This window comes from Sitophilus oryzae, unplaced genomic scaffold, assembly GCF_002938485.1.
Source record: "Sitophilus oryzae breed Bouriz unplaced genomic scaffold, Soryzae_2.0 scaffold_1718_pilon_pilon, whole genome shotgun sequence".
Classification (NCBI taxonomy): domain Eukaryota; kingdom Metazoa; phylum Arthropoda; class Insecta; order Coleoptera; family Curculionidae; genus Sitophilus; species Sitophilus oryzae.
The window spans coordinates 762,872-776,229 of record NW_022146411.1 but is presented as its reverse complement, the minus strand read 5'-3'; the positions used below and the strand labels follow the sequence as shown (position 1 = coordinate 776,229).

At 31.0% G+C, this 13,358-nt stretch overlaps 1 protein-coding gene across 1 annotated transcript in view; it reads right to left on the bottom strand.

The window, feature by feature from the left end:
- LOC115881411 (furin-like protease 2) overlaps window positions 1-13,358 on the bottom strand; it is a 664,870-nt gene that overhangs the window by 252,000 nt on the left and 399,512 nt on the right. Inside the window, exon 2 of the mRNA XM_030898870.1 lies at window positions 8,188-8,382. Coding sequence (XP_030754730.1) covers window positions 8,188-8,382 — 195 coding nt within the window. The remainder of the gene's footprint in view (window positions 1-8,187; window positions 8,383-13,358) is intronic.

The following is a 13,358-nucleotide window of genomic DNA, read 5'->3' as shown; positions in this document are numbered from 1 at the left end:
CATTTCTGTCAGTTCCACAAAATATCCCGTCAATTCTAAATACAATGGCAAAATGTTTGCGATAAGAAGGATATATTTATGTACTTTATTTCCTATTACCTAATACTTTTGCCTGGCACTCAATGCGATATAGGCAACACTACTCCCTCCTTAGGTAACGCATTTCGTGTCAGGTAAAAGTATTATTCGGTAATCCCGAAACATCTTGTGGTATTACATTCGATAATTATTTATACTTTTAATTTGATTTATGTTTTCATATTGTTTAAATCGAGTAACTATAAAATGTCACTGGTTGAGAATATCTCAGTAATTTTATAATAAAAATATCAAATAAATAATGTATTCTTTGATAGGTTTGCTTCTGTTCTTCTTCGGTATTTTTAAGAAATAATATCGAGTTATTAAAATATCTTAAAAAATGTGTTTATTTTTTTAAAGTTTGATGTCTTCTAATAGACAAACGAAGCACTTTTGTGTAGAGGTAAATTGACTCCCATAAATTTATTTTGATTCCAAAAATACATAGTTCTATGTGCACTGAATATTGGGATACGCTGTATAACAGTAATATAATAAATAACAACGACCTAAGAGTTTATAAATATGTTAAGTAAATAAAGGAAGAAAAAATCATAAAAGAAAAGTTGCCAAAACAATAAAAACTAAACTTTCATTTCCCTTCTTGCTATATTTACTAAGTTTGTTAGTAAATAGACTCTAAAGAGGAAGAAAAGAAACTTGACCTTTATTAAAAGCGTCGGTAACACGAAACGGGGCCATCCAACGTACATAATAGTTTCCCAACCGGCGGTGGAGTTTAGCCCGAAAATAAACCTCTACAGAAACGTGTTTTGGTTAAAGAGGAGCCCAAAAGTTGGTTTACAGCTTCCATGTTTAATGGTGTACACGCGTTTAAGTATAAGCCTTTTTAAGTGTATAAAATATTCTTAATCTTTGAATATAATACTGTATTTTTATTAATTTTATTATACCCGTTATTTATGTTATACACATTATAACACAAAACTGGAAATGGTAGAAGAATACATATATCTGGGACAACTAATACATAGCTCGGGATCTCTACTACCAGAAATCAACCGAAGAATTAAGTTAGCATGGAGTATTTATTATGGAAGAAACTCAATCATATTCAAATCTAGAATGTCATTTTATCCAAAGAAGAAAACATTCGACTAATGTGTATTACCAGTCATGACCTATGCATGTTAAACCTGGACACTGAAAACGGACATTATAAAAAAACTGCAGGTCCACAATGGAACGAAATATGCTGGGAATAATCAAGAGAGACCGTAAAATAATTGAGTGGATACGACAAAAAGCCAGGTAATAAATATCATCCACAGAGTGAAATCTCTCAAGTGGCAATGGGCAGGACACCTGGCAAGAAGGACGGACAACAGATGGACCCCAAAAATTAAAGCATGGTACCCACGAGGAATTAAGACAGCTAGAAGAAGACCGAATCTGAAATGGGACCATGATATTAAGAAATTAGCAGAGATAACTTGGGCCCGCATAGCCAACAATAGACAACCATTGGGACCAACTATAAAGAGAATATCTAAATATATGACGGAGGCTACACCAAAATTGGAAAAGGTTGAATAAGTTGAGAATGATAATGATGATGATCATACAGGATAAATATAAAATTAATGATAAGTTGTTCTTTTCATTTAACATCTCCAACCATGAAGGAAGGCTGATAAGATGACGCATAAAGCTGTACTAAAGTGAATCACACTGTACGAGACTTATCCCGTTTTGTGGGACCCTCAACACCAATATTATAAATTAAATAATAAAAAAATTATGCGTGGAGAGAAATAAATACCGCGATGGAGATAGGAAAGGAATCTTAATGCTGTGCGCACACAACGCGCTTCGAAGAAACCTGCGCCAACTAAAGGATAACTGGTAGTCACAAAACGCTAATCAGGTTCAAGTGTATGCTACTCATCACGACTATCGTAAATTCTTCGAGGCTGTCAAAGAAGTATACGGCCCAACCAAGAAGGTAAGCTGCCCAATCATTGCACAAATTTGTGAACTTCTAAAAGAGGAAGAGCAAATCAGAAACCGCTAAAAAGAGCATTACGGCCATATCCCTAACTAAGAAAACAAACTCAATATGGAAGCACTAAACACCCTCGATTACCTTAGTAATATTATAAAAATATATATTACCGATGACACCCACTATCATATTGAAAAAGGTTCAAACATCTAGAAAATCTGTTGGAAGAAGAATAGAAAAATCTCACACAAAAATCAAATTACACGATCAATTTACGACACGCGGATGATTTCGCTAAAGCACCAATTTCCTTTTTACAGTCCCTATCGATTCTTTTGCAACAGAAGAAGACGAAGAAAATAAAATAATAAATCTCCGCAATTTTTATGTTCAATTTTCGAACGCATTAAGAATTGTAATAGCATTGTCATCCTCGCATTTTTCTTAAATAATCCGTGTTATTGCGAAGAATCTTCACGAAATGGCGCAGTTATCTCAATGTATTATATTCTTTAGAGAAAAAAAAACGAACAATTTTACAGTAAAGACGTATGGAGTGGTAAGATTTTATAGGAATATCTAGATATGTATATTACTCAAACGTTTACATATTTGTAAATGTCTAATTTATTAAATATTAATTCTACCCAAATTTAAATGAAACTAGATATATTCGAACAGTTAAGGATGAACTTAAACGTTAGAAGTTACAATAAAAATTATACAGGGTAAGTCTTAAGTTAGTGTCAAATATTTTAGGGATAGTATATTTCGATCCCAGAAACACATCTATGATGTTTTTTTCGCAAAAAAAAATTTCGACAATTTGGAATTTTTCGAAAAAATTTTCATAATTTTTTTAATTTTTTAGTTAAAAAACATAATATCGTCGTAATATGGCAACATAGGTAGTAGATTAAATGTACAAAAATAAATAGAAAAGACTCAGTAGTTCCTAAAATGTAAGCGAAATATCATTTTTTTTAAATTTGTCGGCTATTTTGAACTTATTTGAAAAACGGTAAAGGGAAAATATATTTCTTTTATAGAGATCTACCACACTGAAAATATTTGAATTTATTTAAAACTCATTATCAATAAGTAAGTATCAATAATAACATACCAAATGATTTTTTAATGCCGTGGATTTATTTGTATTAAAAATGTTGTTACTTGTTAGTGAAAGATATTCTTGTAGTAAAACATGCATTGAAAGCGATATAATGGAAATGTTATAAAAATAAATACCACAGCTTATTTAGTACCTGCTGGTCAGTTTAGCTGGTTTGCGCGTGTTACCTACATGCCATATAGATGCTTCATATACATGCCATGAGTCTCGTCACTAGCCTCTATCGTTTTTCCTAAACGAAATATCAATTGAGCTCAAAACCGCCCAAACAAGATAAGCGAATATCTAGGCAAGTACCCAAATAGTCATCTTATCCGATAGTCAAGCAGGACTAAAAGCGATCAACTCAGAAACCACCAATTCGAAGTTAGTCGAAAAATGCCTAGAGAAGCTGACCAAATTAGGCAAAGAAAATAAAGTCCTCCTTCTCTAGGTTGCCGCCCACCAAGAGATAGAAGGTAATTAAAAGCAAACGATATAGCTAGAAAAAGAGCTAACTCGATCAGAATCGTTCTGTTTTTCAAATGGAAATCAACTTAAAGCGGAACTTACGAATATAGAAGACTACACCCGTAACCTGGAATGAGAATCCTCCAATGGTCTTACTCGAAAACATTTCTCAGAAGTTACCACCGAGAAAAATTAAAGATGTTCCTTGATTTAAGTAAGAACAATTTTCGGATTGTCAAGGAGTTTCTAACAGGACACTGTCTCTTCAACAAACACCTCAGTAGACTGAAGCTGAGAAATAACGGCCAATGCAGATTCTGGGAGGAAAATGGGGAAATCCCAGAACACCTCATCACTGAGTGCGCCGAGACGACAACTGTCCGTGCCATAACATTTGGTACGGCTGATATCGGAGATTGAGAGCTGGCCTCTGGTGGAGCTGTCTCAGATACAGGCTTTTCGCAAAGCCCTGAGACTGTATGATGAGTTATAACTCGTTATAATTCAAGAAAGGGAAACAGAACAGAGTTTAATCTAATCTAATTAATTTTATATAAATAATTATTTTTAATTAACTTTATATAAATAATAAACTTGGGGGTTCTAAACATTCAAGTATCCAAATATTCATACATATGATGAAAAGCCAGAAGACTTCTTAAGAATGGGCTGTAATCAGGATAGTAATAAAATTTGCCACCCCCCTCCCCAAATTAACCATAAAACTAAAACAAAAAAATTAACGGTAATGTAAGAAATATAGGATTCTCTATATCACCTATTGTTTTCTAATTTAATCCTTTACTAAAAAAGTGGGTAATAACTTAACCAAATTATCTAGATAATAGCAATTTTCTTAATAATTCTAGTTCGACTTAATAATTCAAAGACATTGTTACACTTACTATCTGTAGCGTTAATAATATTAATTAATTATTACATCCAATTAGTATTAACTGAATTGTGGTAATACTAGATATTGCAATCCGATAACTCCTACATACTGTGAATTTAATATAATAGGAGTAGTCAATACAGTTTTTTATATTCAAAATTCATAGTCATTATTTTCTCATTACATAAATTTGAAACTTTTGTTTATATTGAATTCCAATTTCTTTATTCTTTATACCATACGTCATACCTAACTATGAATAAGCAAAGTTACAACATCTTATTACATTTTGTAACCTTACAATATCTTCATAACCACAACAAAAAAAATCTTAATTGTGTGTCGACTAGCCCCCTAAATAAAAGGCGGTAAAAAGAGAAAAAAAAACGCCCAGCAATTTGCCATTTATTATAATACAAAAAAGGACCCCTCTTGTAATCTGAGACGAAAAGAAAGATCAGCAATGCTCGTTTCACGCCGTGTTTTTTTCATGCCGGAAAAAGTTAGCCCTTAATAAGAAGAATATTCAAGCTAAGCTCCGTGTCACGCTTTATTTTTATACATGGTGGCCCAATTATGACAGTAATCCTGCGTGAAATATTTAAGGAAATATTTTCTAGAATTTCGTCTCATCATTTGGACATATTCATGTCTAAGGTTTCTTTAGTTAAATTTATGATATTATACCGGATGTTTCTCAAAATTTGCTCACCCCTACAAATTTTTAATTTTTCAGATAAAATTCTAGATTTGGTATATGACATAAATTAAGCTTAATTGACGTATTCAATTATTTTTTTTGATTTTTAAATGACACCTGAGTACTTTTTTACTTCATTTCATAGAAAACGACATTAAGAATAGAATACCAAATAATATGTGAACTTCTGACTTTTTCAAAAATGTTTTTGTTATATACAATCGAATAAAGTAAAATAATACCGACGCGACGCACAGCGCATAGATTATATAGGATGACGGGACAAAAATCACAGCGCTGTTACTATGCATCCGATTTTGTTGAAATTTAGTACCCATAGAGTTTTGAGGTTGTAGATCAAGAGTTTGAGGTCAAAATTAAGGTCAGAAAATTCTAGATATTTTTATTTCCATAATTTTGAAAATAAATAAAATAAAATGTAATATCTAATATAAAGTCATAAAGGATATATTTTCAGAGAATATATAATATTCTAAACTAACTCAAAATGTCCTATTGGTAAGTTTTTAAACTAATAATTTAGGAAAATCTGGTGAACATTTTTGAAAAAATTAATCTAAAGATTATTTTATTTTTAAAGTTATAAAACAACACCCTTTCCTAAGAAAAAAATAAATAAGACAAAAAAATCCACGTACAGGGTGATTCATCATAATTGAACCCCCCTTTAACTCGTTTATTTCGCCCCGCACTAAAAAGTGATTTTCCGATTTTTCTAATTTTACACTCAGAAGACAGTCGCTGACAAACCCTGAAAAAATCAGCTTGTCCGGATTTTTTTTTATTTTCATGCTCTATACGGCCATACAATTTTACTGGATAATGGGGTTTGAAAATAATATGTAGTACGCCATTTTGTGGTGGTGGCCATTTTGAAGATACTGAATACATATAGGTACCTAACTAATTGAATTGTCATCAAAACTAAAGGTGTGTACCAAATTTTGTATCAGTCGGTCGACAACAAGTTGGTGAAAATTGAATTACTAGATTTAACAAAAAAAAACAGATAAAACCGTTTATAAAAAAGTAAAGAGCAAGTAGGAGCAGACAAACTCTACATTATATTAATTCTAAGTAATTAGGCGACAAGAAAACGCGTAAACTACAAAATGATATTTCATGATTTTTTTAAATCTGATTTGAGAATAGATAACCAAAAAATTTGTATTGATTTAGGATGGCATTGTGTTAAGCGTAGGAAAAAAATACAAGTAAGCCAGCACCCAAAGCAAATAAATTGTTTTAAAGCACACACCTTGATCTATGTCCTCCATAATTTTCAGGGGGTTAATTGCAAACCTTTCTACTTTTTAAGCGCACTTTCACGCACAAAGATAAATTATTAATACGCTTGATAAGAGACACGGATTTAAAACAATAGTTTCGCGGGTGATAAGAAATGAGCCGCAACAAAAACCGGTTTGATTTTTATGTTTTTTATCATTTCAGTTGTATTATAAATCATCGATTGCTCACTTTTTTTTGGATGAAATTGAAACTTGCTTTCTTTATTTTTGGGCATTGTTCGATGCACTGTGCGACGCGACGGTGCCATTTAAAAATCAAAAGTTGTAGTCATTCCGGTGAAACAGCAAGTGACCGAAAACAATTGAATATATCAATCAATCCTGATTTATGTCAGATACTAACCTACAAAATCTCGTTTATTTATCTAAAAAATAAAAAAGTTATAGGGGTGAGTCACTTTTGAGAAACATCCGGTATAGCAGAATGAAGAATAGCTTATTTAGTAATATATAAATATAAACATTGAAAAAAAGAATGTATCTAAGGGGAATCTTAAGGAAAATGGCATCACCTAAAAGGACAAAATTAAGAATTAAAGTTTGTACAAAAATTGAAGATTCTAGAAGTATGAAATTTTGCACAGAGGTTATTTAGATGACGCAATTGAGCACTAAGGAGCAATTTCTGAAAATTAGCACCATAAGGGGGTTTAAATGAGAGGATTCTAGATATACAACAATTAAAATATGTTCTAGAAATATGCTATTTTGCACTAAGGTCTCTTAAGCGGCGTAACTGAACATTAGGAAGCGATTTTAGGAAATGCATAGTATAAGGGAGGTGCATAGATGCACTAGGAAATGCATAGATAAGTAAACTAGGAGTGAAATGTATAAAAAAAAATATGTCCTAGGTGTATGAAATTTTGCACAGGGGCCATTAAGGGATGAAAGTGAGTATTCATAACAAGATTAATAAGCAATATTTGGAAATGTTTACCCTAGGAGGGTAAAATTAGGGGTTAGGTTAGGGTTAATGTTTGGACAAAAATTTGTTAAAATCGCTTTTAGAAGTATGAAATTTTGCACAGAAGTTTTTTAGGTGACGTAATTGAATATTAAGTACCGATTTCTGGAAATTCGCACCATAAGGGGGTGAAATAAAGGGTAATGTTGTATAGGTATAAAAAATTAAAATGTGTCCAATATATGAAATTTTGCACAGATGTCTCTTAGCGGCGTAACTAAAAAATTTCCTATGACAGTTTTTTCAAATCTACACTAGAAGTGTGAAATTTTCCATTGATGAAAGTGAGTATTCAATAGCGATTTTTGGAAATTTATCCTTAAGAGGGATGAATTAATTCCTACTAATTTTAAGGCATGAAAATTTGTACAAAAATATGTTAAAATAGTTTTAGAACTATGAAATTTTGCACCGAAGTTTTAGGTTTTCTAGTTAAATCGTTAGCTTGAATTAAAGGACCCACGGAATCCTTAACAACATGTAGAGGTTGCACGAGATATATTTGCTAGTATATTATTTATTTGTAGTATATAGTGAACTAATAGTACATAAATTAAATCAATATACTTTTTTAGAAAAGTGGTCCAGTTATATTTTACGACAAATGAATGTTTTAATATCAATATCACATTAAATAAAAATAGCTCAAAATTATTATCACTTACCAAGTACCACTGTTCTTTAAAGAGAGGATCCGGAAAGGCTACGCCAGGAACTGCGGCTCTATAATGTGGCTGACCGTGAACTCTGGAAGATGGGGCTATTCCGGTAAAGAATTGACTAAAAGGAGACGTAGAAGGATCCGCTACGTAATCTCTTTTCTTACGCTTCTTTTCGTGTTGTTGTTGAACCCATTCCACCTGAAATTAATAAATGTATATAATTATTTAACATACATAGGTATAGACATTTTTTATACTGAAATGACATAAGGATTGATTGAATTTTTTTGGTTCACTTCCTGTTTCACCGGAAATGACTACAACTTTTGATTTTTAAATGGCATCCTTGGTATCTTTTTAACATTGAAAATGTTTCTGTTATCCTATATAAGGGAGCCCAAATTGAATTAAAATGCTACATTTGCCACACCATGACGTCATATATACAAGGGTATAGGAAATCTTGGCGCAGCGGCGGCAGTCGGCCAGCGCGCGCAAAAACCATTACATCGTTAATTGTATATTGATATATCTTTATTAGTTTAAAAGCAAAAAATATGGGGTTTGCTTTGATACCTTGTCAAGACCTAAGCGAAACTTTTAAATTGTTTCTTTTTTTCATTTAGGCCTTCGTTTTTCGTTAAATGAAAGTTATATTAAAAAAAATCTATTTTTAAACCAAATTTTCGCATGATTGAAATGATTATTCATGTTTTAAGTTTTTTTTGGTCATAAGCGCTAATAGAAATGTTTTTTTTGTAAATAATTATAAAAAATTACTCCCTACGAAGACTTTATTGTGTACTGGATCAAAAAATAAGTATTTGTTTTCTCTATACGGTGGTATTAATATATCGATTTTTGATGATAGTGCCCTTTTACCCGGTTTAATTTTGTACTACTTTCGGAATAAGGGTCCCCATATCATGTACTGTACTTCCATCCCTGAAAAATTCAGCTTGTGACACCGAAGTGAGAGGTAACGTCAAAATAAGCTTTAATCTACCTACATCATAGGTAGGTGTAGGTACTCTAGGTATATTCTACCTAGACAGTAGCTGAACTAGCTGACAGTAGTAATTAATTTGTTATCCGATAAGTAGTTGACATTATATATTAATCATCTTATACCTCCTATAACGGTAGGTCATCTATACCTCCTATAACGGTGATTGGTTTGTTAAACAAAAATATACTGGGCATATAAATGTCTGTTACAGGTTAATTCGTTAAAGAAATATGTTACACACATATTATTTTAATAATAATAGTATAATAGTAATGGCTATATTATGTTATAACACATACATATGTATTGAATGTACTTATTTTAACCAATGCATTGTTTTGTTTTTTTAATCTCACAAATAAGAAATGTTTTATAGTTTTTATAAAAAAGTACATAAAATAAAATAGACTAGAAAGTCAATTAATTAATATTGACGTAATTACTAAATAAGTACAAGAATTTTTTCTAATTATTTTAGTGTATTTTTAGTCACCTAATTATAAAGGAGAGATATCCAACTATTGCATTATATTACTCACAAATAAATGTTTTATCGTTTTTATTATAAAACAACGATTAATTTATTATACACCCCTTAACCCAAACACTCCAAGGAGGATATTTCGTGACCCCTTATTTAAAGTGGACAAGCTTTATTAGTCAATCTTTTAATTACTCAGCGTCTTTAATAAAAATCTAATGTAATTTTTCATAGAAATGATCTGACATAAAAAGCAAATTTTATCAAAAAACTTTTTGATTATCTACAAGGAATAAACCGCTGACAAATGTCTGTATACTAATGCCAAAGTAATGCCAAAAATACAAATTAAATACCAAAATTTCTCATATAATGCCGCACTAGTGCCAAGCTGATTCCAATATAATACCACTAATACCACGAATAATATGTAACACATTTGTTTCACGAATTAACCTGTAACAATACTGGTAGGTACGTGAACAGATTTTTTCCTAGGTAACTTAAAAGTCGTTAAAAAGTCTAATTATATTTAAAGAAGATATAATTCCAACAAATTACATTATAAGGCCAATAATGCCAAGTAATACCATTAAAATTTTAGCGTTTTTAACTTGTGTAACATATTTCTTTAACGAATTAACCTGTAACAATAGTGGTAGGTACGCGCACAGATTTTTTCGCTAGGTAACTTATTAAGTCGTTAAAAAGGCCTATAAAAGCTATAACAACATAGGTAACTAATATTTATAATTTAATTCGAGTTTTAATCTCAAATAATAAATGTTTTTACTGGTGTATTTCTGAAGTGTTCATTATTAAAAGTAGATATTCTTCAAGTTATGCGAAGTAATAAGTAATGTTTCCGGTGAGACCGCGTATGTCACCGAATTTCTGGTTAGTATAAAGACTTTTTCTATAGAAAGAGTTTTTTCTATATTTTCCTTTCAAAATAAGACTAATTTCTTCTTATTCTTTTAAATATTACAGTGTTTCTTTTTCCTAAAATGTTATACTTAATTTTCGCTAATCACAAATGGAGGAAAATATACGTTATTGAATAAAGTTAATACAAATCACTTTACCATAACAAAAAAGTAAAAACATGTCATGGCGGAAGATATTCAGGTGGCATTTCACACATTTATCTATTAAAATCGAGATTACAATAATAAACTTGCGTAACATGTTATACACGAGATAGAAAGTTTCAGAATCGATTAATACGCAATACGCTACGCAGTCAACTTATTCCTATGCGCGGATGAGCCTCTTCAAGACTCTTCCTTCGGCCAGGGTCACGACACCGCCGAAGAGGAATCGGCCTACGTTTGGCTAAACAGGCTGGACACGGTGGAGTACGATATTGGCGAGTCTGAATATTTATAAAAATTTGCAAAGTAAAATATGTTGGAAAAATAATTAATCCATACATATATAAAAGCTATAAAAAAAAGCTCAAAGGGTTTTTTTGTTGCATCCATCCCGCCGAAACCGCTTTACCAATTTGATGATTCTTCTTTTAAATGAAAGGTATATATGTGTAGATTTGTTATGAAGTATTTTTATAGTGCTTAATGGCTATTTCTTTGTGTAAAACGACTAAATACTAAAACAAATACCTGAAAGACACCTACACACAATACCTCCAGAAATAAATTATTTGTCATTGTCAGTGGTGTGTCAGTTAGATTATATATTACATTTTTAGATAAAGACTAAATACTAAAACAAATACCTGAAAGACACCTACACACAATACCTCCAGAAATAAATTATTTGTCATTGTCAGTGGTGTGTCAGTTAGATTATATATTACATTTTTAGATATTTTAGAGTGAGTTCATGCCGCCAGCTACGGCATACATAAATATTAGCACAAAGGTTCGTTTAAACGACATTAGTGAATTAGCTACACAAAAGCGTAGTGAATTAGCTACACAAAAGCTACACAAAGCGATTTTAGGAAATTTATCCTCTTAGAGAGTAAAATTATCTCGGAACAGTTTGTTGTATGAAAATTTCTTACTATTTGGTCTAGAAGAATGAAATCCTACAAAAAGAATTAGAAGAAGTTTTTGAAATTTATCAACCAAATGGGTAAAGTTAGTAAAAATTTATATAAAACTTGGTGACCTCTGGATTATAAACATAAAAATTGGCACAAAGGTAAAGCGAATTTATGAAATTTATACCCTTAGGGAGTAGAATAGAGAATGAAAGTTTGCTGTACGAAAATGCAATACTATAACATTATAAAGCAGACAGTATAAAATTTTATACAAGGGTTTATTTAGTGACATCATAACGAAATATATCTTCCTCAATTATCCTTCAAAGAATAAAAAATAACCTATAAAGAGAGTATTAGTGCTCTTAATAAATAAAAAAAGATGAAAAATAAAAAACATCTATGCTCACTAGCTCTTTATAAAGAAGTAAAAAATCATTTAAATCAATGCATGAACGATTCGAGGTGTAATGCGAACGTAGTCGCGAGAAAAAGCTAGTAATTTATTAAATTATTTTATTTAACCCATTAATTTTCATTGAAAAGGAATTTTTGTAATTCGCCACTATATTAGTTAAAAACTAAGAAACTCATATCAAATTTAAATTTTGCGATTTTTACTTATACTTTTTACAATATCTGAACACATTTTAAAAGAAAAAAGTTTTTGATAATATTTGTGTAGATTGACTACAAGTTGTATAACATAAATTTCTACGACCGGTTTACCTAGTGGTCTGCAGCATCGCCTTGTGGTGCAAACGTGGGCCTGTTAATCTCTGGCGTGACGCACAACAGCCAAGAAAAACAGAAGCGTGGCTAAGAATTTAGTAATTTAAAAAAAAAGTCTTTTTGATACAGTAGTAGGTATTAAAAAGTTTTGTGTTTAAATGGGGTTTGCCTTTAACAGTTAAAAAATTATATCGTAAAGTGTAACTTTCCGTAAGAATTCTTTATCTGTCATTGATCATGATCTGTCATCATGTTAACCTGATGTTTTGTATGTTATTTTGTTTTTTTCGAGGTTTTTTTACTTGCTTGTTTTACGGATAGGTGCGATCGCATAATTATTATTGATAATGTTTTATTTAATGTTAACACTATTACTTTTTCAGTGAATCTTTAAATCTGTTGTTTTTTGTTAAGTTCGTTATTTAAACATATGTATGTAATACCCTCATATTAACACTGATCATATTTTTACGTTTTTATTCGTCATTTTCAATGCCCCCCCGGTTGCATCTTTGTAAAGGACTGTGAATTTTTTTTCTTATACTTTATATATTTCTTTCTTTATTCGATAAAAAATGACACTGTGAATATAATGAGATATTATATGTCCCCTTTTAACATTGTCGCCTAAAAATCGTATTTTAAATTTCAATTTAGAGTGCCATGGCTGTGTTAAAAACACTAATTTTTCATCAAGGAACCTTGGAAAAATAGATTTGATCATTTAATGTTTTAGTGTCTTCTCCTGACCGAAAGGTGGCTTGTTTTTTTACGAATAATTTTGTACCACACACTTGGTATTTCGAGTCAAATTATAGTTATGAAACGCATGTTACAATTTTAAATAAACCACATGTGAAAATGTCAAAAGTTGACATATGATATGCCATTCTATTTAGAGTGTCATTTTCTATCGAATAAAGTTAAAATATACCGAGAGT